Source organism: Hyperolius riggenbachi, chromosome 11 (assembly GCF_040937935.1).
Source record: "Hyperolius riggenbachi isolate aHypRig1 chromosome 11, aHypRig1.pri, whole genome shotgun sequence".
NCBI lineage: Eukaryota > Metazoa > Chordata > Amphibia > Anura > Hyperoliidae > Hyperolius > Hyperolius riggenbachi.
The window spans coordinates 88,890,832-88,917,792 of NC_090656.1; the positions used below are offsets into that span (position 1 = coordinate 88,890,832).

The 26,961-nt window shown below is 44.8% G+C and overlaps 1 protein-coding gene across 16 annotated transcripts in view; it reads left to right on the forward strand.

Annotated features, from left to right (window-relative positions):
• Positions 1-26,961, forward strand: part of SYT7 (synaptotagmin 7) — a 945,664-nt gene that overhangs the window by 271,785 nt on the left and 646,918 nt on the right. For 9 of the 16 annotated variants that reach the window (XM_068261178.1, XM_068261176.1, XM_068261179.1 and 6 more), the window contains 2 exons: positions 4,624-4,664; positions 17,182-17,432. In XM_068261178.1, coding sequence (XP_068117279.1) covers positions 17,399-17,432 — 34 coding nt within the window. In that variant the 5' untranslated portion in view covers positions 4,624-4,664; positions 17,182-17,398. Of the gene's footprint in view, positions 1-4,623; positions 4,665-17,069; positions 17,433-26,961 lie in introns of those variants that run through there. The other 7 variants (XM_068261175.1, XM_068261187.1, XM_068261189.1 and 4 more) reach the window with 2 other exon arrangements.

Consider the following 26,961-nt stretch of genomic DNA (forward strand, 5'->3'; position numbering starts at 1 on the left):
GTGTGTAATCTGCCCGTTATTCGAGCTCTGCATACTTGTGCAGGTAGTGAATTCAGGTGCAGCGTCTGTTTGGAAGCGCTGCCATTTCCTTCTGCTGAAGCGAAACTGTTTGTTTTACAACTAACTCTATACTGAGTGAATCTAATACTGCTAAACCTTTCTTCTTTCAGTACTGTTCAGTTCTTACAGTACTGTACCTGTTTTGAATGTAAGGTGTGTAATCTGCCCGTTATTCGAGCTCTGCATACTTGTGCAGGTAGTGAATTCAGGTGCAGCGTCTGTTTGGAAGTGCTGCCATTTCCTTCTGCTGAAGCGAAACTGTTTTACAACTAACTCTATACTGAGTGAATCTAATACTGCTAAACCTTTCTTCTTTCTCTTTGATAAAATGCTTATGAACTTTGCTTTTCATTGTTTTCATCAAATCTAACATGGGAAAGAAGTTTCTGTGTTACACACCTGGCAACATTCCGATGCAGCCACCAATTCACTCCAAGCCATCGTTTCTGGTTAGGGAAGAGTACCTGTCCAATTTGTTTATTGGAGTGAGTACGTAACCCAGTATACCTGTATATACAGTTCCAGGAGCACACACAATTTTTAGTGAGCAAAATACCTGCACATTATTTGTTTCCGCATCCCGTTACTTCCAATATTTCAGTGTCTGCGTTTTGGTGCCAAACACTGGGATATGTTCACTGAACTGTTGTAGTGTGCATTAAGTTTTATGCACAAGAAGTAAAGTGTAATGCAATATGTGAATACTGCATACAGTCATTTAACGCATGCAGTGATAATATCATGCGTAATGCATATGTGTATCATGCTTAACAGGTACACATCTAAATGAGACATGATCTAAGTCACCTTTCATGCATTGCTTATTTGCGTAAAATATTACCACATGTTGGTAGGTATTGGTAGGTATTGGTAATTAGTTATGCGTGTTAATACTTTACGCATGTACTGTGCATAACTTATTTATCACTTATGTGTTATTATTTACCGCTCTGAAAATGTCCCTGTGTGTCTCATCTTTCTAACTTTCTAATATTCCCCACAGTGTGTCTTAGCTTCCTAGGGTCACCAAAATGTGGAAGTTTTTTAGTTACCTACAGTGTGTGATAACCTTTGTAGGGCCACCTCTGTTTTGTTCCAAGAAAAAAATGGGAGGGGGATGATGGGGCACTTGTAACTGCTGGGACAAATGGAGAGGTATCTATGACTGCAAGGGTCCAATATGGGCACCTGTGCCTGCTGCAGGGGCTTGCAGGGCAATTGTGAGTGCTGGAGATGGTGTAAACAGCTGCCACAGCCAGGTTTGGAAAGCTTTGGTAAACATATCCCCCGTTGCATGCCCTCTGTTACCCTTGTCTCACTGACTTTCTGACCAGTCAGAGGGAGTAGAGGCAGGGTAAAAGCATATATGCCACCTGAAACTCTTCATCCCAGCCATTATTTATTTATTTGTTGTATGTATAAAGCGCCAACATATTACGCAGCGCTGGACATTAGTTTAGGTTACAGACAATATTTAGGGGTGACATACAGCAATAAGACAATTCAGGAATACAAGAAAAACCAGATCACGCAGCACAGTATGAGTACCAGGTAATGCTTAGTCAATCACTGGATGGGAGCATGGAGATTAGGCAAGTTAGGTTCACTCAGATGCATAGCATGGATGCACAGTAATGGAGGCGCATGATCAGATAGGACACAAAAGGAGGATGACCCTGCCCAAAGGCTTATAATCTAGAGGGAGAGGTAGGGACATGAAAGGTAGGGGACCAGAGTTCAGCTGCGGGTTTAGAGCACTTGTGAGGGGTGGTAGGCCAGAGTGAAAAGGTGAGTTTTGAGGGCCTTCTTGAAGATGTTGAAGCCATCATGCAACTGCGATATGCTGTCTCCTAGCTTCTTCCCCCAAAACCTCCCCCATTGTCCAATCACTGAGATTGCATGTGACAAATTGGAGGGCGGGAGACACAGCACGGCTGACATTAAAACGGGCTGGGATGAAAAAGTGTCCAGACATGCAGGTGCTGTCACTTTACGCTGTGTGGCTACTTTGGGGTGCTGTCTGTTGTTTGGTTCTTTTAGAACTATCATGGAGGGTTTCTCTTGTTGATATGCTGTGATGGAGTTGCTGTTATAGGGGGTCTGTTACTGGAGTTTGTCATGAAATGTTGTCACAAGAGGGTGTCATGGGGTGCTGGCTATTACGGAGGTCTGTCAGAGAGTGTTGCTTGTTACTGGGGCTGTCATAGGTTGGCTGTTGTTGGCTGTGTTACTGGGGTTTGTCATGGGGTACTGTCTGTTACTGGGGTCTGGCATGGGCAGTTGTCTGTTACTAGGGTCTGGCATGGGCAGTTGTCTGTTACTAGGGTCTGGCATGGGAGGTTGTCTCTTACTGGGGTCTAGCATGGGTAGTTGTCTGTTACTTGTGTCTGGCATGGGAGGTTGTCTGTTACTGGAGTCTAGCATGGGCAGTTGTCTGATAGTGGGGTCTGGCATGGGCAGTTGTCTGTTACTGGGGTCTAGCATGGGAGGTTGTCTGTTACTGGGGTCTGGCATGGGAGGTTGTCTGTTAGTGGGGTCTGGCATAGCCAGTTGTCTGTTAGTGGGGTCTGGCATGGGCAGTTGTCTGTTACTGGGGTCTGGCATGGGAGGTTGTCTGTTACTGGGGTCTAGCATGGGCAGTTGTCTGTTAGTGGGGTCTGGCATGGGCAATTGTCTGTTACTGGGGTCTGGCATGGGAGGTTGTCTGTTACTGGGGTCTAGCATGGGAGGTTGTCTGTTACTGGGGTCTGGCATGGGAGGTTGTCTGTTACTGGGGTCTGGCATGGGCAGTTGTCTGTTACTGGGGTCTAGCATGGGAGGTTGTCTGTTACTGGGGTCTGGCATGGGCAGTTGTCTGTTAGTGGGGTCTGGCATAGCCAGTTGTCTGTTAGTGGGGTCTGGCATGGGCAGTTGTCTGTTACTGGGTTCTGGCATGGGCAGTTGTCTGTTACTGGGGTCTGGCATGGGCAGTTGTCTGTTACTGGGGTCTGGCATGGGCAGTTGTCTGTTACTGGGGTCTAGCATGGGAGGTTGTCTGTTACTGGGGTCTGGCATGGGAGGTTGTCTGTTACTGGGGTCTGGCATGGGCAGTTGTCTGTTAGTGGGGTCTGACATGGGCAGTTGTCTGTTACTGGGGTCTGGCATGGGAGATTGTCTGTTACTGGGGTCTGCCATGGGCAGTTGTCTGTTACTGGGGTCTGGCATGGGAGGTTGTCTGTTACTGTGGTCTGGCATGGGCAGTTGTCTGTTAGTGGGGTCTGGCATGGGCAGTTGTCTGTTACTGGGGTCTGGCATGGGAGGTTGTCTGTTACTGGGTTCTGGCATGGGCAGTTGTCTGTTACTGGGGTCTGGCATGGGAGGTTGTCTGTTACTGGGGTCTGGCATGGGCAGTTGTCTGTTACTGGGGTCTGGCATGGGAGGTTGTCTGTTACTGGGGTCTGCCATGGGCAGTTGTCTGTTAGTGGGGTCTGGCATGGGCAGTTGTCTGTTACTGGGGTCTGGCATGGGAGGTTGTCTGTTACTGGGGTCTGCCATGGGAGGTTGTCTGTTACTGTGGTCTGGCATGGGCAGTTGTCTGTTAGTGGGGTCTGGCATGGGCAGTTGTCTGTTACTGGGGTCTGGCATGGGAGGTTGTCTGTTGGAGGGCAGCTATCATAGTAGGACTGTCTGTTACTGGGATCTGGCATGGGAGGTTGTCTGTTACTGGGGTCCGGCATGTGAAGTTGTCTGTAAGTCGAGTCTGGCATGAGCGGTTGTCTGTAAGTGGAATCTGGCATGGGAAGTTTGCTGTAAGTGGAGTCTGGCATGGACGGTTGTCTGTAAGTGGAGTCTGGCATGGGAAGCTGTCTGATGCAGCGCGCCTCTCATAGTAGGACCGTCAGTTACTTGGGTCTGCCATGGAGTGTTGACTGTTATAGGTGATTCTAACATGCAGAGGAGCTCAGCCATGGAGTGTTGTCTGTGATAGGTGGCCCATACTGGGGGGAGTTGTCTGGAAAAAATAACCTGACTAATTTTGTATTTTTGAGGACATTCTACCCAGTTGTTGTTTGGGGGATATGCTGCTTACACTATATATTTATATGAACACGTGTGATTGACCTGTTGCCATTTTCATTGGCCAGGACTCGCTTTAGGATGTGTCAGACTGCATACTCCCCTCCTCTCCAATGCCCACTTGCCCTAGGTGCTATTTCCCTAGCTATCCCACGGCCTGTTCGATGCTTTACAGAGCAATGTGGCTGTTGAATCCCCTTGGAAGTACCATAACAAGGCAGCATTTGGGGAGTACTTGTCCTCCAGCAGAATTCTTATCCTCCCTTTATACAAGAAAACACCTGACCCCACAGTGGCACTTCGGTTCCAAACTGTATATATTAGCATATAATTTGTATAACCTCAGAATGACTTGCATCCCATCGACCATCCTTTTAATGCATGCCATGTGGTCTTCTTAAAACCAGTAGCCCTATAGCATTAGACATTGTTTTCATTCTATCTAGAAATGCATGATAGGTTTCCTCTCTCTTCTGCTTCCTCACCTGCCTTCTCTTTTTTTTCTAGCCTCATTTTGGAGTCATTGGGATCCCTGTCTAGATCCTTCGGTGAGTAATATCTTTTGTCTTGAGGTCTATCTCTGGGCCAAAACTAGAAAATCTTTCAACAGACAGTATTTATGTGTGTGTGTAATGTAAACTGGACACAGGCCGGTCTTAAGCTATAGCTGGATTTTCTTCACTTGAGACTATTGTTCTAGAATAGGTGTCCTACAACACCACTGATGATGTCATTAGTGATGTGCTGTGTTGGATCCTGCTGACCTGACTGCTGTTGTTGTTGTTGTATTGCCCTTCCCACATCGGGGCACCTCCTACTTGTTTTCCTCTCCACAGAACAGAGGAAGCTGAAAAGCAAATAGTCAGGAAGTGTGTCTGTACAGCAGTCATTCCTAAACTGTCCCCCTAAATCATCATTTAAAACGGTTTTGAGCACATGTAGGAAGTTTTAGAAACCCATCAACCAAAGAGCTGCCATTAGCTCACCACCTTTATTTCTGCTTATATCTGTAAGTGTTTCATAGCTTTCTGCTCACATAACACAGATTTGTGGTTGCTGATTAGGCTGGGAGTGTGTGTGTGTGTGTGTGTGTGTGGGGGGGGGGTGCAGTAATGACAATGAAGGAGGAGTGATGCCTCTTTTTGCCTCTCTTACTGTCATCTCTGTGCTAATGTTTACTGAAGGTTGCTGCCAGAGAACACAGAAGATCAGTTTTCAGAGACGATTTTCATTCATTGATATGTGTTATAATGGTTTTATAAGTTCTTTACATTATCTAAAGGAAACCAGAGATGAACGCTCTGGCACAAAATAAACATATCTCTCGATAGATTTATCAAAAGAAATACTATACCTGTTATTTTCACCACTCTGGTGTGCCGTTTTTTGTGTTTTTTGTTTTTTCTTTACTAAAACTCCACGCAAAACACAGTTCATCAGAAAAGTATAGTATTTAGTGGGCTGTGTGCAAAATGAAATCACCATTTCTAAAAACCTCTTATGACTAACACATATAGATAAAAAAAAACTCCTGTTTTTCAATATACCCTTGCATTAGCAGCTCCTCCCATCTCATCACAGCTCTCTATGATGCTGTGAATATACAGAACAGGAAAGCAGAGCCAGAAGGGGGCAGGCTTGGGCTTGAAAAGACATCAGAGAAGACAGACTCAGCTATAATGATTCCTGAGCAAACCCAGACCGAATGCTCAGTCGGGGATTTTATCAGGGCCGATAACAAGCAAGCTGAGCAGTGAAGGATGAAACGGAGAGCAGGGTAGGTGTTTTCTCTAATGTTCCCACTGATATATATGGTGAAATACACGAGGGTGCTTTGTCTCCGGTTCATTTTAAATAGCTGTGAGGCTTAGTTGGGTGCAAGTGAGGTTTCTTAGCCTGTCACTGTTTAGATGTCATGAAGGTGACACCCCTATTGTTGCTGCCTCTGCTAACCAGCAGCTCAGGAAGTGCGCATTCTCTTATAAAGAAATCATATATGGAATTATTTTCTGTTAAACGAGCTCTATGGTAAATAATGTAAAGTTTAAAAGAGATATGTATACACACCATCATCTGTCCCACAGTACAAAAATGTTTTGCTTCCTGTGTTGCTGCCACATACTTTAGGCATTATAATCCCACAGCTCACACAACTCTGAGCCTTTTACTGACAGGTTTTAGACTAGTACATTTCCTAATGATTCTCAGGCTTTCCTTTATTTTCAAAAGGACTCCTCTGAGGGTAGTGGCACAGTCCAGCTGCCAGAATACTGGCGCACCAAAGGGAAGCAAGCTGGTATATTTATGTAAGTCCTTGCAAGGGCATGCTTTTAAAAATCCCCCACAAGGAGATAGTGTAGTCCAAAACCAGACTAATAAACCTTTTGTCAATAACCACAACACGGGTACAAAGTAATTAACAGTGTAATTTACTCAGGGACAGACATGCACCTTGCACACATGACATTTAAAGTTTACAGTTTTTCATCCTAGTGCTCTGTTAAACTGTACTAGTGTATAGAGTTGGGCCGAACGGTTCGCGCGAACTTAGGTGGTTCGCGTGCGGGTACCGCACGCGAACGTTTTGCGGAAGAAGTTCGGTTCGCCCCATAATGCACCTGAGGGTCAACTTTGACCCTCTACATCACAGTCAGCAGGCCCAGTGTAGCCAATTAGGCTACACTAGCCCCTGGAGCCCCACCCCCCTTATATAAGGCAGGCAGCGGCGGCCATTACGGCCACTCGTGTGCCTGCATTAGTGAGAGTAGGGCGAGCTGCTGCAGTCTCTCATATAGGGAAAGATTAGTTAGGCTTAACTTCTTCCTGGCTGCATACCTGTTCTGTTCAGTGAGCCCTCAGCCCACTGCATACCTGTACTGTGATCCTGCCACTGCATACCTGTTCAGTGATCCTGCCACTGCATACCTGTTCTGTGAACCCACCCACCACCACTGCATACCTGTTCAGTGATCCTGCTGCCACTGCATACCTGTTCTGTGAACCCACCCACCACTGCATACCTGTTCAGTGATTCTGCCACTGCATACTTGTTCTGTGAACCCACCCACCACCACTGCATACCTGTTCAGTGATCCTGCCACTGCATACCTGTTCTGTGAACCCACCACTGCATACCTGTTCTGTGAACCCACCCACCACTGCATACCTGTTCAGTGATCCTGCTGCCACTGCATACCTGTTCTGTGAACCCACCCACCACTGCATACCTGTTCAGTGATCCTGCCACTGCATACTTGTTCTGTGAACCCACCCACCACCACTGCATACCTGTTCAGTGATCCTGCCACTGCATACCTGTTCTGTGAACCCACCACTGCATACCTGTTCTGTGAACCCACCCACCACTGCATACCTGTTCAGTGATCCTGCTGCCACTGCATACCTGTTCTGTGAACCCACCACTGCATACCTGTTCAGTGAACCCGCCACTGCATACCTGTTCTGTTCAGTGGACCCGCCACTGTATACCTGTTTAGTGAACCCGCCACTGCATACCTGTTCTGTTCAGTGGAGTTTGGTGTGTCAGTGTGAAGCAGTACCTTAATTACACTACCTGATTGATGTATACACATGCAAGATGTTTTAAAGCACTTTAGGCCTGTCATTTAGCATTCAATGTGATTTCTGCCCTTAAAACGCTGCTTTTCGTCAAATCCAGATTTTTCCCGGGGACTTTTGGCGTGTATCCCACTCCGCCATGCCCCCCTCCAGGTGTTAGACCCCTTGAAACATCTTTTCCATCACTTTTGTGGCCAGCATAATTATTTTTTTTTTTCAAAGTTCGCATCCCCATTGAAGTCTATTGCGGTTCGCGAACTTTAACGCGAACCGAACCTTCCGCGGAAGTTCGCGAACCCGGTTCGCGAACCTAAAATCGGAGGTTCGGCCCAACTCTACTAGTGTAGTGTACATCTGTCTCCTGGAGACACCCAGAGGTCTACAAAGTTGCCTTTACTAATCTCCTGATTCTCATAAGTCTTTAAAGTGGACCTGAACTGAATTCTTGCACAGGGCAGAAGAAAAACATAGATAAATGCATCTTGTATGTATTTAAAGAGCTTAGCCTGTCTAATTCCCTCTCATCTGTGTCACCATTCTAATTTGATCTCTCAGCTGTGCTATCTCAGGAATCTCATCCGCCATGGCAGAGCAGTTAATTTGTAAACACAGGATGTTAACAATATGTCTGCTTCCATGAAAGCAGGAAGTGGATACGCTGCTGATTTATTGCAGGATTTGTATCAGCTGCAACAAAAAAAATCTTTTTCTTTAAAGGTTATTAGAGCAGAGAGGAATTTCTGAGTTCAGGTCCACTTTAACCATTTATTGATGTTTAACCCTATCAGGGCCGGCATGTTATTCCCCCAGCAAGGAACAGAGGATCTAAATTCTCTGGGGATCCAGTGACCCTCCATCACCTTTAAATAACCCCTGGTAATCTAGTGCCCCCCCCCCCCCCTTCCTGAAACATTCCCTGGTAGTCTAGTGGCCCTACCTCCCCCCATGCAGAGATCGGCAGCAGGAAGCGATGCTGGGTGAATATTCTTGCTTACCTTTCCCCTTCTCCAGTGATGAGCAGGCATCACAGCAGCCAGCCCCGTACTGGCTGTGTGACATCATCAAGCCAGACCGATGCATGCTCCAGTACATGTTATCGCACATCCCATTTACATGTATATATAACTCTACAATACTAACTCTTACCTATGAAGAAATACACACACACAATTGGCGAAAAGGCCGCGGCCATTTATTTTTGGGGTAACCAAAAGTTAATAACTAATACCAAATGAATTTTGTTTATTTAACATACCAACAATAACACAAACATTTTAATCAGCAAATGTCCGCCCGCAGGGGTGACATTACCCATATGGTACCCCAAGTGGCCACGACGGGGAACGACACATAGGGGGGGGGGGGGGGGGGGAAGAGACGCTGGTGCTTCAGTCGGCTGCAGGATCCGAGCAGCCGACCCTTTTATACTGCCTGGCTCCTCTCCAATTGGCGCGGCCAGTCCAACGGTCCCCGCACCTGCAAGGTAATTAACAAGAAAGCCAGTACCTGAAGGGGAAAACCCGTCAGGGATGGCTCGAACATGCAGGTGCAGGCTAATTGCCTGCATCTGACATGTTATCGCACATCCCATTTACATGTATATATAACTCTACAATACTAACTCTTACCTATGAAGAAATACACACACACAATTGGCGAAAAGGCCGCGGCCATTTATTTTTGGGGTAACCAAAAGTTAATAACTAATACCAAATGAATTTTGTTTATTTAACATACCAACAATAACACAAACATTTTAATCAGCAAATGTCCGCCCGCAGGGGTGACATTACCCAACCGACCAGAGCGGCCTAGCCGAACTGGGCCCCCAACACCGCGGCCTTCTCAATGACCGAATGCAAATTCGCATTGAAAATATCAGTGCCAATTTCGGATAAATGCACACCATCCGGCCGATAGAGGCCTGCCACCGACTCCTCCAACTCCACGTGACGGAGTGATAAACCACCAATATCTCGAACAATCTTATGCATGAATCTATTCAGTCTTTTGCGGATTTTATCCATAAACTTCGACTGATTGTTAAACCACACCAACCGGGGGATCACTTCCGAGAAAATCAGAATGGTGTGAGGCAGCTGCACAGCAAGCTGATGAAAATCATGCTTCACTTTATTCATGAGCTCAATTGTGTTACGTTTCCCAATGTCATTGCCTCCTGCATGTAGTATAAGGCAGTCAGGCGCAGGCCACGTCTTACTTTTTTTTAAAATCAAATCAAAAAGGCCGTCCCAGAGGAGACCACGAGTACCTTGCCACAGCACTGTGAATTTGGCAGGATCAAGGAACAGGTTCTCCGAATAAGGGCGGAAGCGGGCTCTCCTCCTTGCCCAGTAAACAAAAGAGTGGCTGACCACCCAGATTATAAATTTGCGACCTGTGAATTAATTAACATATAGGTTAGGTCTCACATATAATTTAAATCTGTTGGACTCCCACCTACCAATCCTTTGAATATCTGCATCTGATAGCCCCAGCTTAGCTGCCTCTGTGGCAGCCCCGATCCTGAAGGAGTGAGCCGTGAAATGAAAGTCCTGCAATCCCAACAGAACCAGGCATTTTTTAAAAATCGCCCGGAACTGGAACGATGAGACTGGGATGCCATTACTGTGCACTAAGAATGAAAGAGACTCTGGCTTGACTCTCAGATAGCTCTGTACCGCCCTATATGGACAGCAAGCTGAGCCCTCCAACCTGCCAAGGCGGAGCCAAGCTCCTCTGCCCGTTTGATCAGTTTTAGATTTGCATATATAAACAAGAACACTGTCCTCATACAACCTAACATGATCAGACCACAGGTTAGAATTGCTATGCTTATTTGCTGCCACCATCTCTGAAATGCGCAGCGCCCCGAAGAAAGCCAGCGCAAATGCTGCTTTAAATAAAGAACACTCATATTCGTTCAAACAAACCTTAACCAAAACTCTAAACAAGTCTCCCAACATCCTGAAGGACACAGGCCTACGTGAATCCGGGGTCCTGCTTAATTTTCTGCCCAGACCCTTCAAAAATTGCGCAACCACCGCAAAATCTTTATGCACAGTTGATTGTGCCAATCGTCTAAAAAACGAAACACCTGCCAATAGCCTAAGAATACGACTATAGGAAGCACCCGCATCCAATTCCGCACATATGAATGATAGAAACACTTCCGGCCCGCATGCTACTGGAGAAACATGCACATTGTTTGAAAAACTACACCACTTACTCCAAGCCGTAGCATAGCTTGTCCAGGTAGTTGGCGCAATAGAATTCTTAACAACCTCCTGGATTCTGCTCAAATTAGCCTCCAAAGATATTCTGGGCAAGGGGTTCCCACCGCATCCTCTCCCGGAGCCGCCAGCCTGAATGAGGTCCACTGTTGGCGAGACAGGGAGTCAGCAATGTAATTAACTTTTCCCGGCAAATAAGATGCTTTCAACCAGATGTTATACTTAAGGCAGAGAAAAACCATATGTCTAAACAAACCAACCACCTGGGCTGATTTTGCTGACAGGCAATTTATGGCAAACATTACACCTTTGTTGTCAGTCTGCACCATGATCCTCTTGTTTTCAAATTGCTTACCCCATAAAGCCAGGGAGACTATCACTGGGAATAATTCCAAAAGCAAAACGTTTCTTACTAAGCCAGACTCATGCCAGCTCTTAGGCCAGCTACCGGCGGACCAATGACCCAACCAAAATGCTCCATAGCCTACCGAACCAGCCGCATCCATACAAAAAGACATGTCAGTATCCAGCACGAACTCCTGCTGCCATAAGGACCTGCCATTAAACAAAACTAAAAATTCCTGCCAAACCGCCAAATCATCTTTTATATCCTTGACCAAGCGAACATGCTGACAAGGGGACGTAAAACCTGATATCGCCAAAGCTAATCTTCTGGAAAAAAACTCTACCGACTGGCATAATTCTGGAAGCAAACGCCAGGTGACCCAAAAGCGATTGGATCGCTTTTACCGTTGCTTTCTCTTTTGACATCAACTCGTTTATAAGCCTTTTTAAGCAAAAAATCTTAGACTCAGGCAATCTAAATTCCATGTTCACCGTATCAATAGTTATTCCCAAGAATTCTAGCGTAGTAGTGGGAAGAACAGTTTTATCAGGGGCTAAAGGCACTCCGAATTCATCCATAGTGCATTTAAAGGTGTCCAAAACCTGCTGGCATATGTGGGAATCAGCCGGACCAATCATTAAAAAAATCATCTAAGTAATGCACTACTGCACCGTGTACAATACGCTGCCTGACTACCCACTCCAAAAAAGTAGAAAATGTTTCAAAATAAAAACACGAAAGGGCACAGCCCATTGGCAGGCACTTGTCAAAGTAATAGTCACCTGCAAAACAAAAACCTAAAGAACTGAAACCGTCCGGCATGATGGGTAACAATCTGAATGCCGACTGAATGTCTGTTTTGGCCAACATGGCCCCCTTACCAAACTTTCTTATAACTGCCAGTGTCTGATCAAAAGTTAAGTATGAGACAGAGATTACATCTTTATTAACACAATCGTTTAAGGAATCGTCCTTGGGGAAGGACAGGTGATGTATTAACCTAAACTCATTAGGCGATTTCTTTGGTACTACACCTAACGGTGAAATCCTAAAATTATTAAAAGGAGGAGCGGAAAATGGGCCCGCTACCCTCCCCGCTAACACCTCCTTGCATATCTTCTTAAAGGCTACTTGCGGGAAGCGTAACACTGACTTCAGGTTCGGAACGACTGTACAACCCTGCCCAGTAAAAGGGGGGATCTCAAAGCCTCTGGTGAAGCCATCATAAAGAAGGCGGCTGCTCTCCTGCCTTGGATAGCTGTTTAACCAGTGCAGCATATCTAGAACTCTCACTGGAGTCGGTGCCCTTAAGAAAGGGCTCCTTGTTGCTGCTGCCTTGGCCGTGGGAAACTTTCTTATGGCAGCGAAACGCAGGATGAGCCCCACTGCAGCTGTTACACTCGTGCTTATACCTACAGTTCGACAAGAACTTACACTGATTCTCGTTAAAGGCAAAACAAATGCCCTTTTTAAAGTTCCCGGAAGGAGAACCAGGAGCGGCCTTTGCGACTGCAGATCGCTGCGGCAGCATATAACCCAGCCAAAGGGCCACTTCCTTCGTCCCCCATGCCAAAGAGGAATGAACCGTCATTCTTTGACGAAATGCCTCGTCGTAATTCAACCAAGCATAACCGCCAAATTGCCTATAAGCCTCGTGTATGATGTCCATGTGCTGGAGAAGACCTGGCGCTAGCTCAGGCTTCTTTTCAATCACTACAGCAGAATAAACTAGAAACCCCTGCAACCAATTAGCGAAAGTGCGCAAAACTGGTCGCTTCCTCTCTTCCTCACCTTCCTTCTTTTCTTTGCTACCTAAGTCTTTGTAATGAGGCAAAAGGGACAAAATATCCACACATTCGCCTTTCCAAATTCTCTCCTTTACAGTAAGGCTTAAATGGAAACCTAGCGGAGAAGGGGCGCAAGGTAACGCCTCCTTGTAGTGCGTTTCCGCAATCCCCGCTAACAGCTGAGGAGTGTTACCCCCTGAAGCTGCTAACTGTGCTGACGGAAGCCAAACAGGTGCTGGGGAAGGTGTAGCCCCACCAGGTCCTGCCTGCTGATTCCCAGCCTGTAACTTGACAGTTTCTGCTAGAGAGCTAAACATTCCAAACAAAGCATCCAAACGTTCAGTAATCACATGTAAAGATTGACTAGAGCCACACTCACCCAATGGGGGAACAGAAGGGGACCCTCCTGATGCCTGCTGAACCTCCGCTCGGCTACCTTCAGCAATGGCTTCCTGCTGCGCATCAGCTGTGCTTACGACGTGCTGGACGGCTGCCTGGGGCAGCCTGGACTGGCCCCTGCTTCCTCCAGACTTTTTTCCTTTCTGCAGTGCAGGTTTGGCTTTTGGTGTGTACGTGCGTTGAGGGGGCGGAGAGAACACCCTCCTTGCCTTCCTTGGCCTCTTTCCCATACCCGCATGGCGGAATAACCCCTCCTCTGGCTCCGCCTGAGCCTGGCTGGATGCCGGTCTCTCATGGGCCCATTCCCGGCGAGCCTCCTCCTCGTCGCCCTCTCTGCTAGAGCTCCGCTCACGCACAAGAGGTTGAGGAGAGGCAAATTCCGTGCCTTGTTCCGGCGGCGCAGGAGGCGCCGCCATTGCCGCTGACTCGCTGCTCGCGTGTGCGAGCAGCTCACGTAGCCACTCCTCGCCGTCTTCCTCGCGCGACCTTCGCAGCACTGCTGCGACTACGTCCATCTCAGATGTAAGCGTGCTGAGGGAAGAGACGCTGGTGCTTCAGTCGGCTGCAGGATCCGAGCAGCCGACCCTTTTATACTGCCTGGCTCCTCTCCAATTGGCGCGGCCAGTCCAACGGTCCCCGCACCTGCAAGGTAATTAACAAGAAAGCCAGTACCTGAAGGGGAAAACCCGTCAGGGATGGCTCGAACATGCAGGTGCAGGCTAATTGCCTGCATCTGACAGACTGGCTGCCAAGAAGGACAGACGTGCGCAGCGATCCTTGAGGGAACTTGGACAGGTGAAGCGCTTGTTTACCTATATGATCACTACAATCACCAGCGATGGTAGTGATCAGGCAAGACATTAAAGTGTCAATTGACAGCCCAATCTCCTAGCATTGATCAGGAGCCACAACTATTTGGCTCCTGATCAATGCCAGGAGATTAAGCTGTCAATTGACACTTTAATGTCTTGCCTTGAGCGCACCTGATCACTACAGGAGGGAGCAGACGGTGGTCAGTAAAATCTCAGAGGCTCACAGTCACAAGCATGACATAGATTTCAACCATGTCGGTGCTGAAAGGGTCAACTACATACAGCAAAGTTCCCTTTATCCTGCACGGGTGGGGATTGCCTGATGCCTGATGCCGGATATGTGTGCTTGCCGGTTTATTGAGCAACCAACTGAAAAATCACAACCCTTCCTTGTGCGTCAGAAAATAATTACCGAGCCTCCAGGTGCCGTCTTCTACTCTTCCTGTAGCTCCTAGCGGCTTTTCGGCATCCCCTGTGTTACGGCTCCCGGCATGTCATCTGACCTGCATTGGGTCAGGTGACACACCAGGAGTTGTGCATGGAGGTCAGAAAGCCGATGGGAGCTGCTGGAAGTGTAGAGGACAGCACCTGCAGGATCGGTAATTATGTTCTGCCCTACAATGTCCTGCAAACCCCGCAAAGCACTGTCCCTGTTACCCCCCTCAGGCATGCCATTTAGTTGAGATTTCCGGATGCCTGAATTCCGGATAACGGAGACTTTGCTGAATTGCTGTAACTGAGTAGAACTCTTATAAGCAGTATACAAAAAGAGGAGAATTGCAACAAACTTTGTTCCCATGTTTTGAATTTGGGTTTAATCATGAAATGTCAGTTTTAAGTGAATGTTATTTTAGATGTTTCTTCCTTATGATATGCTCCGTTTATCTTATGCATGAGCAAGGGAAAACATAGGTAGGCAAAACTGGTTAACTACAACTTAATACTCCAATATTCATGCAGTGTTGACATATTCCCTATGGCTTTACGTAGAACATAGATGCAATTACTGTACTCGTGTTCTATTCTGCCAAGTAACGGACTGCCTAATGTCCTTACCACATTGGAACATACACTAGGACAGGTTGGTTTCGAAGTCAGTTAATGGCGCCGCTTCACACCTGCAATAGCATAACGTAATCGCCTAGTGATTGTGATCATGATTTTGCATTTGTTCACACTTGAGCTGGTACACTGATTTTCATTCATTAAAGGACCACTATTATTAAAATCGTAAAATTTAAAATACATGTAAACCTCTACAGATAAGAAGTAAGTTTCTTCCAGAGTAAAATGAGCCATAAATTACTTTTCTCCTATGTTGCTGTCACTTACAGTAGGAAGTAGAAGTATGACAGAACCAACAGGTTTTGGACTAGCCCATCTTCTCATGGGGGATTTAAAGGGTTTTGTTTATTTTCAAAAGCATTTAGTGAATAGCAGTTGCTCTGTCCAGGTTAGCCAGAATTGCATAAATCCTTTTCAGGGAATAACTTTATAAAGATTAAAAGCCTTGCTGAGAATCCTCCATGAAGAGATGGACTAGTCCAAAAACTGTCAGTTCTGTCAGATCTCTACTACCTTCTGTAAGTGACAGCAACATAGGAGAAAAGTCATTTATGGCTCATTTTACTCTGGATGAAACATAGTTCTTATTAGTATGTTTACATATATTTTACATTTTGCAATTTTTTCGCGATAGTGGCCCTTTAAATGAAATCACGATCGCTCCAAAAATACTACATGCAGCGCATTTGCGATTTCCAGTGTGAATGATCCCATAGGGATACATTGTTCACCACTCTTTGTTGATTGCCGGAAATAAGAAAAGTGCTGGAAAACGCCACAAATCGTCCCAGTATGAATAGGCACATAAATAGTCTTTTTGGGGACTTGCAAATAGATGAGTTTTGTGACTCAGAAAAACCATGCTCAGTGGGGCAGATTGATCAAAATATTTCTGGTGCATAAATGAAAGACGACCGATCAGAACCGTTGATCTGGACGTCTGCTCCAGTTTTTCTTGCGCTGGTTTTGTCTGCCTCCAGGGATGTAGCAATAGGGGTTGCAGAGGTTGCTACCGCATCGGGGCCCTTGGGCCAGAGGGGCCCCGAAGGACCCTCCCTCAACTGCAGTATTAGCAACTCTATTGGTCCTGAGCTCATAATAATCACTTCTATAGATACTTTGAATAGTGGTAATCATTAACAAACTGTTCCCCATCCCCTTCTTGCACCTCTGACACTGTAGTTGCCATTGGCAGGTTTTGGTGCGCCGTACCAATTGTTATGTATAGAGTGCTTGGGGGGCCCCATTGTAAAACTTGCATCGGGGCCCACAGCTCCTTAGCTATGCCACTGTCTGCCTTGTTTGTGTGAACTAATAGACATGTGCCATGTCAGTGATGTGAATAGTAACGAGCCATATCTTTGTATCATTATGCTTGTTGCAGTTATTATTTATTTTATTTACATAATATGTCAATGACCCTTGTGCTGTCGCTTGAGTAATTTCTATGAATGGCAAAGCAGCAGTTTGAAAGCCTTTATTATTTCAGCAGAAACAGTAATTGTACAAGGATGTGCTTTTATTGACAGTGTTAGCTGACAAACAAATATGTAATTAGGTTTGGCTCCCAGAACACCTCTTCTGCCTGTTTTCCAGGTGCCAAGGTAAAATAATACAACACATTGTACAGAGATGTGTGCTTGTCTGAGCCTATCTGTGTGTGCGTGCGTGTAAGTGTGTATGTGTGTGTGTGTGCAGTTTCAGCTCCTGCCAGCAGCCAGCAGCATGTGTATGTAAGAGAGAAAACAAGTCACAGCGAAGGAAGAGACACAGAGGAAGAGCATTGAGAGAGGTTGGCTTCTTGCTACACATCCTCATTCATTGACACTCTGATCTGCACACAGGAGCTACCTAGGCTACCTGCTGCTGCCACCTGCGCCCCTTCTCTCTGGGGTCTTCTGACTGGAGCCAAGGATATAGGAGACCCAGAAGTGGCAGCGCAAGCCCTGTCTCCCTCCTACTGATCCCACCTCGCAGGCTGTCTTTTGTTTTCCTGGGACGTACAAGTGGAAGAGAAGAGAGAGATCAAGGATCCGCGGAGGAGCAGAGGCAGGCAAGAAGATGCACATTAACCGAGAGGTTTCCTCCAGTAAAGGTAAGCGGACTGGTTATTTCCTCCGCAGCTCCCTAGGAGCCCAGAGGTTTGTCCTTGCATTCTGCTGCTGCTAAGATGTAGGAGCTTTGTCAATGATATATGAAGGGGGCACACCTTACATCCTGCTTCTCTGCCCATGCAACGTTTGCCTGCTCTTACAGGTGGATGGCTGATACCTCTGCTGTCTCTGTGATTTGGGCACTGTGTAGAGGTGTCCCTGTTTGTAAAGTCCCCAAATGTCCTCTGTTCTACAGTTTCTCATCCTGAAGGATTTAGAATGACCATAGTGGGATGATAGTTAAAGGAAACCTGTAGCAAAAGAACTTAAGTATCAGTTGTTGCTTATTACCTTCTACAAAAAAGGTGTATCTTGGTTGGCAGGCTAATCCTCTGTCTTCAGTACTTCTCTGTGTGTCTCAGGACAGGAATGCAGATCAGGTGGTCTGACTTCACCGGATACATGTTGATTCTGCATCAGTTATTCAGAAAATATAGAAACCCTGGGACTCACAAGACAGCTAGGCATACATTTATAGCAAGGAGATCAGCAGTGGCAGCTTTTATATTTGTCTCAGCACAGGTTTCCTTTAAATAAGCACCCACCTACTTGCTCTGTTTATTTTGGTGTGCTGAGGAGTTGTCACTGCACAGAGCCGAGATCCCCGTCCCGTATGTCACCTTTTGTGTGTCAGAATAAGATTAATTCAGTGGAATATCTCACTGTCTGTTATGCATGCACATAGATTCAACTTTACAGGTTTCCACAGCGTGCATATTCATCAGCACCATTATAATCTGAGCTGATTGACTTCAGGAGAATATTTATGGCTGCACCTGCTGCTTCTTTTAGGTGGCAGAACTGATGATCACAGCTTAAGCTGCAGAACGTGCCAAGCACAAGGATGTGTGACCCCCTGCCCCAGCGTTGTGTACTGATCGGTCATGTGACCAAAGAGCGGCAGGCATACAGCCCTGTCCCAAATGCTGTCTCTCTGACACCATCTAACGCGTTGTAAATTGTGCATTTCTCCAGGACCTAATTGTCCTTTGTGTAACCTTTATCTCATTTAGGTCTATTGTTCATGTTTCCCACTGACCGTTCTGTCATATGTTATACATGCATCCTCTTTGTCACCTATCACTTTCATTCTTTACATTCTTACATTTCCTGCTATCTTATTAACCCTTTATTTTAACCATTGTATATTTCTAAATGCATTATTAGCATTGACATTCTCACAGTAGTTGACCTCTGTTTACCCCTTAATTTGTTTCTATATGGACCTTCCACTAGTCTCAGAATACTCTGCAATCTCTATCCAATATTCCTCAGATTCTTTTTCTCACATAAATTCATGGCCAACTTGTTTTGTTCATTTTACCTGCTCCACCTTGACCAGCTGTTTTGCTGTCACCGTTTTCCGGTATTCTTTGCTTTTTGCTTAAAGGGACCATTTTTAGAGCTATCTCTGTTCTTTTCAGTATTGTCTCCTCTCTTTCCTGGCGGGATTGATTATTCCCACCTCTTCACCCTTCATTGTGTTAAGAATAATGTATCCTAACAAGTGAACAAGCGCAGCTGGGGATGTGTAGACTAGTTGGAGAGCTAATGGAAACGATCGTACAGCACATCGTTTCTGTGTTTTCCAGTTTCTGTGCCGTGCTCAAGTATTTTATTCATCCTCCGAGACATAAAAAGATCTCCAAGTGATGAATATAGGAAACAGCCAATATTGCCTCATTAATCTGTGAGACTGGAACAAGTAGCTGTGCCACAATATGGAGCCTTTGTATTAGTCTATGAGAGTTAAGCAGCAGTTACAGGAAGCTGTCTAACAAGTTAAACAGAGAAGTAGAGAATAGAAATAAAACCACTGTGGGAACTGAGAAAGAACACATATAGACAGGCTTACAGGAGCCATGTATGCAGTGTATTTTTGAAGAGCAGTATGAATGGATGGAGAAAGAGCAATATAAACTCTTTGAGACGTAGATGTGTAGTTGGATTAGAGATTTGTGGGATGTTTCTTAACAAGAATCACAGAAGACTGAAATCGGAATGTGTTCTAGCAACAAATTTTGATTAATTTCTGGGATTTGTCAGAACTTGGGGTAGCTAGTCATTGTTTATGAGAGTGTCACCCTGGCCAGGGTAGATCTCTTATAGATCGAAAATCCTTGTGTTATAAAACAATCTTTTTTCATTGGGCTGATCAGATTTCCAACAGTGTAGCATCTGCACTGAAGGATTTCCCAAGTTCCACTGATAACTTCATTTTCTATGTACAGTTTTATGTAGTAGTGACACTTGTACTGCAGGGGTTCGTAGAGGACATTGACTCAATCCTGTCCTTCAAACGACCTCACAATGTAAATGCTACATAAACAAACCACACAGAGCATTGGTGAGTGTTATAGCCCTAATAAAGGGGACATACCGCAAAACAGGCAAGAAGTGGGATCTCTGTCCAGACCTTCTGTTCATATTGGTTCCACCATCCACACTGATGCTGACCATATGCAGTGTGCTCTAGCAATTAAAAGGAACCCAAGGTGAGAGACATATGGAAGCTGCCATATTTATTTCCTTTTAAACAATATCAGCCGCCTTGCAGTCCTGCCGATCTCCCTGGCATCAGTAGTACCTGAATCACACACCAGAAGCAAGCAAGCAGCTAATCCTGTCAGATTTCAGTCAGAAACATCTGATGCTTGTTTGGGGTCTATGGCTAAAAGTATAAGAGGCAGAGGATCAGTAGGACAGCCAGACAGTGTGAAGTGTTTAAAAGGAAATAAATATGTCAACCCCCATATGTTTCTCACATCGGGTTCCCTTTGGCACAGTGGCATGTTGTCCACTTCTATCTGTCCTGTAAGGGCAGTAGTATGTACTAATATACAATAGAAAGTCCATGCAAAGTAACAGTGTGTTTTATCTCCCATCCTTGTGGGTTTCCTTACAATATAAAGTCTGTAACCAGTTGTGAGGGTATTGCAGTCAACATATTCGCATGTCTCGTGCAGGTAGGAAGAAACTGCATGGCCCGAGAAAACACGTTCAAATATCTGAAAAACATCAGCTATCCATCTAGATACACTTTGTGTATCTCTGGGGTGATTCAGACCTAGAACTTTAGAATGATGAAGATGAGTGCACTATGCCTTCTATGAAAATATCAATAAACTTGGTATACTGTTATCATGTCTGAGATATCACTTTTTTAAATGAAGAATCAATGTTCTCCCCTATTTTTTTAGGCAGGTGCTTCACCCAGCTAATTTTGGTGAGCACCCGGCTAATTTTGGTGAGTGCCTGGCTGTCATCAGCTCGCCTCATCTGTAAGTAGAGTTGTGCGTTTCCTGCATTCCCCCACCGCGCCCCACTTTTTCATGCAACCCGGCTTGAAAACAATTCTGGGGAGAACACTGAGAATGTCCTGTTTACCAACTTAATTTAAAAAAGTGTTTTAAGATATGGTATCTGATAGATATCATGGTAAAATAAATGCTAAATGTGCTAGCTCTGCCTGATCACCCAAGTTAATCTCCTCTGGAAGATCAGTGAACAGTCATGTAAATCCAGACAGCCAGGGCATACATGTGAACATAATGGAGCAGGATGGACAATGTGCCACTTAAAGCATCAGCTTTTCTCAGGGGAAACGGTAGCCGCAAACTTGAAAACTTTCAGTGTAACTGATCTCTGTTTCCCATGTCTGTGCCTGAAGCAGGCACAATGCTTATATAGATATGAGGACCATTGAGACAATTTGCCAAATATCTTATAGACAGGGGTGTAACTATATAAGAGAGCAGCCCCTGTGACCTGAGGGGTGACCAGAGGTGTAAGGGGGCCCCAACTACTTCTCCAAACCCTCCACTAAAGGGGTGCAGCCTTCAGATCAGATGTTTTGTGGTTACACTTGTTATGTGTGTGAAGATAAAGATGTCCACGTTTATAACCCTTGAAAGAAGGGCCTCTGAGATGTGAGGGGTAGGCAATGGAAAGGGTGTGAACATTTAGGGACTCCATCAAGACACTTTTATCGACGACCTAGAGCTGAAGCAGATGCTGTATATAGTGTGTGGTTTCCTGGAGTAGTAAAATTAATGCAAGTGTACTGGAAGTGAAGAGCCAGGTGAAAAGTGATATGTTACTTCCCAGCTGAATATCAGTTGGGTACTAGCGAATGATTAATTCTACCCCCAAAGTATCTGCGTGGACTAGATTTCAGCAGAAAGTGAGTAAAGATTCTATAGAGCTGCTAATGTTGTACCACTGGCTGCAGAGCCACTAAACGCAGGGTCAGATTTGTACTTTTTATTGTCCAAGCCCACTGTCAGCAGCTGCCCCCCTCCAGTATAGGTAGTCCGTTGACCCTTCCCTCCAGTATATGTAGCCAGATGTCCCTCCCCCAGTTAAGGTAGCCTGAAGATCCACTCTTACCTCCAGTATAGGTATCCTGATGACACCTCCCCCCCTTCCTTCTAGTACATGAAGCCAGATGACCCTCCCCCCTTCCATATAGATAGCATGATGATCCCCCTCCCTCCAGTGTAGGTAGCCAAGTGACCCTTCCCCCTAGTATAGCCTGCTGCCCACCCACCCTTGATCCTGTGGTGCCCTAGGCCATGGCCTATATGGCCTTGACTAAAATCCAGCCCTGACTAAATGTGGCCATTGATCTCCTGCCTCTACTCCTCTATCATGTCTAACAGAGATTTTCCAACATGCCTGAATTCCCTTCTGATTGCTAAATTGCCCAACAGTCATAGAGAGTTGTTAGATAAGGCATGTGGGGGGCAATAGATCTGATCAACGTAATAGTATTGGCTGGAAAAATGGATTTGTGTATTATCATCCATTTTATCAAATCATAGTCAAGTTTTTTAAGTCAAGGTTTTGTAAGTAAGAATCCTTTTATGATTAGGGTAAAGTAGTGTATAAATTGCATTCAATGATGTGTGCTAGCCAATAGCAATTTATCATCTCTAAGGCAAGTTCTGTGTAACACAGATGGCTGCTGTAGGTTCATCTACTATTTATGGTAGGATTTTCTCAAATAAGGTTATACAGCTTAGCTTTAAAATAGAACAGAAGTGATGTAATGATAGCCAGCATATGTACATTAGGTTTATGTTGGCTGCCTGCATGGCAAACTGAGTGAGCAATTACTGTCACTGGAAGGTACATACATGCCCGTGGGGCAAGCAGTCAGGTTGGAGAATCATGCCTGATTATTTAAAATGATACTTACACATTTGTTCAGGCAGATTGATAAATGTGTGGCATTACTTATCCCCTTATGCTGCAGATGCGCTCTCAGATAGGTGTCAGGGCAACAGACAATGTAAGATGTTCATATTTAAATCAAGGGAAGGTTTAGATGGTTTATTTGAAACAGATCTCTCATATGCAGTGAAGCGGTGGAGGATTAAATGTTTGTTTGAAATGTAAAAGTGCTAATGAGAGACAGAGGTGGACTTTGAAGAGCTGTGGCCATAGGCGGAAGGGTTAAATTGTGCTTTACAAGGTTTCCCTCAGGAGCTGCTACAGGATGTCATAAGAGACATCGTCTGATGTTCGCAGAACTTGTCGCAGCTTACGGTGTTGTACAAAACTGCTCTGCTTATCAATGTGACTAAACCCCTGAGGCATCTGGAGGGATGATCAATAGTTAAGGCCGTTAAGGCTTCTATAAAACCGCCTGGAAGCTGAAATTAAATACTTAATTACTGCTCCAATTTCCAGTGATTAAAGTGCACTCCCAGTGACAGCGTTCCCAAATGTCATTTTACATTTCTTTTATTGTTAACCCCTCCACTTCCACAATGGCCTCCACTTCACTCTTCCTGGCACTGGTTGGGTTACAGCTTCTTCTGTTTGGGCTGATCTTGTTATAATTCATTATGTGCCTCTAGCAAGAACCTTCTTAGTGTTCCAGGTATTATTTAATGTCTGACATCCTTTCACCCACTTCATCATAGAACTGCTTTATGTAATTGTTCCTGTCCCTCCATGTCAAACCTCTTCCTCTATAAAACCATTCCATACATCTCAGTAGGCTTTATGTGCCATCATATATCTTTTCATTGCGACCTGTACTTGTAATCTATACAACCGTCCATATAATTGATTTGATACCTCCATATTTCCCTTATAATTGGGCTATATCATTCTCCTGTTGCTTCATTTAATGGCCAATTTTCTTCTGTAGCCATGATGCCTCCCCCCCCCCCCCTTCCTTTTTAACACATAGTTACTGTCTGGAATCTGGTCTGAGCTTGGCGGTGTGAAATATGCTTTATATAGATTTATATTTGGTTCCTTTGTCTCCTTGAAATGGACATTCCTGTCAGCTACTAAGAAACCCTGCTGTGGCATCACTCTTGCCTGTTCTCGTTTCCTAACATCATGCCACTGCCTATGACATATTCCTTCCTGCCAATCCTCATCTCACATCCACATGAGCGCTCGCTGGTTACAGCTCTTTGCACAGACACAAGTGTACTTCTCATACTGCTAAAATGGCTACATTTTCAGATTGAGCTATAAAAGTAGGAGGCACAAAACAATAAAAGATTTATGGGTATCTTCACAAAATTATGGTCAAATCGCCATGCGCAGACAGCACACAGCAACTTCACAGGTGTTTACACAAACAACATTATGGGCCTGATTCACTAAACCGTGATAACTCATATCACAGCCGTTTCCGTGCGCATTTTTGCGATTGAGCACAATCGTGAATTATTGCGCGCAATCGTGAATGTTCGTGCGGAAACGATATCGGTTTTGTGCGAAAATTCACAATTGCGCGTGGTAATTCGCGAATGAGCATGATAGATAGATACATGATTGAGTGCAATAATTTGCGATTGCACGCAATAATTCGCGAACGCGAAAATGCGTGCGAAAACGGCCGTGATATGAGTTATCACAGTTTAGTGCATCAAGCCCAATGTGTGTTGCGCACAATGCACAACTTCTGTTGCAAACACAACATGTACATTGCGTCTATAATGCATGTATGCTAATTGTGTAATGTGCGTTATGCAGTATATATAGTAACATGCATGTTTTGTACAAAACGCCAGTTGCGCTATGTGCATTTTCTGCACACAGCAGTTTTACCGCCTTTCATGAATATACCCACTAAAGTCGAAAGAAGGAGTACGGGGTGCAACTTATTCCATCATAAGGAATATAGACATAGACATAAGGTCAACATGAATTTAAAGGAAACTTTTCATAGTTCACATCCACTCAGCTACCACAGTAACACAGACAACATCAGTTACAGTAAAGCATGTTTCAAATACATGAAATTTATATTAAAAAAAAAACAAAAACTGCAGAAAGTATGTAAACTGGCTAGAAAATGTAAATTGATAAGGTGTATTAACTAATGATTTGTAAATGACTAGTCTTTTAAGCCCAAAATTACTACAAGGGAATTACTACTGGAACACCCATGTAAGTGATGGCAATTATACCCTAGCTTTGCTGGTTAGGAACTAAAGATATATTACAGATACAAAATAAGCTGAGCTTAAAGCATTTCCAATGTTCTACAATAAAAATGTGTTTTTTCCATTATTAAAGGCATAAGCAAGGCCAGCTCTTCCATACAGGCCAGCTGGCTAAGTGCCCCAAGGGCCCTGACACAGCTGCCGCCTCTCGCACCCCCCTCCACACACGCACACACTTTATTGGGGTCCCCAGGGCCTCTGCAGAGTTTTCGGCAGCAAAGTGACTCACCTGTCCTGGCTGGTGCACTCCTCCATCAAGAAGAAGGTCTCCCTCTTCATCCCCACTGGTCTTATCATCTTGGTGACCTAATAATATACTGTTGCAATGCCCATGTACTAGAAGCATAATTTAAAAGTTGTGATAGGTAGGACAAATTGGCAATTAAAATGTGTTTTTATCTACAATAGCATTGTTTATTTTAAAACTATAGGTAATGGAACTGTGGAAATAGTGTATTTCGTTATTGTTTCCTTGTTTTTCCCTTTAAAATGCATAGAAAATAAAGTAATTACTAAAAACAAATATCACCCACAAAAACCCTAATTTCTGGTGAAATAAACAACATATAGATCATTTAGGTGTGATAAGCAGTGATAAAGTTATGGCCAAATGAATGGGAGGAGCACTGACAGGTGAAAATGCCTTTTTGCGGGAAGATTAAAATAGCCTGTGGGATGGAGTGGTTAAGGTGAGCATTTTTTATTACATTTTTAATAATATGGCAGCCAAAGGGCTGTTAACACACAGGCTCAACAAAACAGAGAGAAAACAAAACCAACAGCACTGTGGGTTGCAGAACAATCAAGATCACAGGTGCACTATTGTGTTAAATACAATACCAAACTGATATGACAGGTGGATGTTTCAAGTAATGAATGTCTATGGCCCAAATGAGACAGATATAGGAACATCACTATATCATAACAACAGCATAAGATCCACATTTGGGGTAACAGAATCTGAAGACTCAATCCAGTTATTCCATATCTTATTAAATGTATTGGGGTGAAGCACAACCGCACTGCGCCTGTGCAGTAGCATAGACCTGATTGGGCTTTGTCGGAAAAAGCCAAGCCCATTTGGATTTGTGCTACTGCGCAGGCAACTCACACTTGCACAGTAGCATAGACCTGCTTGGGCTCGGCCTTTTCCTGCCAGAGCCCGAGCGGGTCCGTACCACTGCACATGTGCAAGCTGTCAACAAGCGGTTTTCCAAGGGTCTTTGCAATGGAAGGGGCCAGTGGAGGAGAACAGAGGAAGCATCAGGCATTACCTATAGGTCATGTCATGAAATTCTGTGCATCTTAGGCACTTCTTTCTGCATCTTGTGTCCTTCCAAACAGAGAATTATTTAATGTCCAATTGTTTGGCAGTGCCAGCGCCAGACTCAAAGCATCTATAACCTTCTTTCCAAAGGACCCACAATAGTTTACACTACCTAGGCTCAATGTAATGTTTTCTACATTTCATGTATACTCTGGCCCCCCAGCACTCTGAAGTATGTTGACCCGGCCCTTGACCGAAAAAGTTTGGGGACCCCTGCCTTAAAGAGGAACTCCAGTGAAAATAATTTAATAACAAAAAGAGCTTCATTTTTACAAAAAATTTGTATAAATGATTTAGTCAGTGTTTGCTCATTGTAAAATCTTTCCTCTCCCAGATTCACATTCTGACATGTATTACATGGTGACATTGTTACTGTGGGCAGGTTATGTAGCTGCTCCTAGCTGTTTTGGCTGTTACAGACAGCTTTAAACAGCCATTTCCTGTCTGTGAACATTGTTACATTGTGGCAGTTTGCCCAGAGTACCGCGGTATTCAGAGCCTCTTGTGGGAGGGGTTTCAGCACAAAATTAGTCACACAGCTCCCCCTGATGGTCTGTTTGTGAAAATCATTCTATTTCTCATGTAAAAGGGGGTATCAGCTACTGATTGGGATAAAGTTCAATTCTTGGTTGGAGTTTCTCTTTAAATGATTGACAAGACAAACCTTGA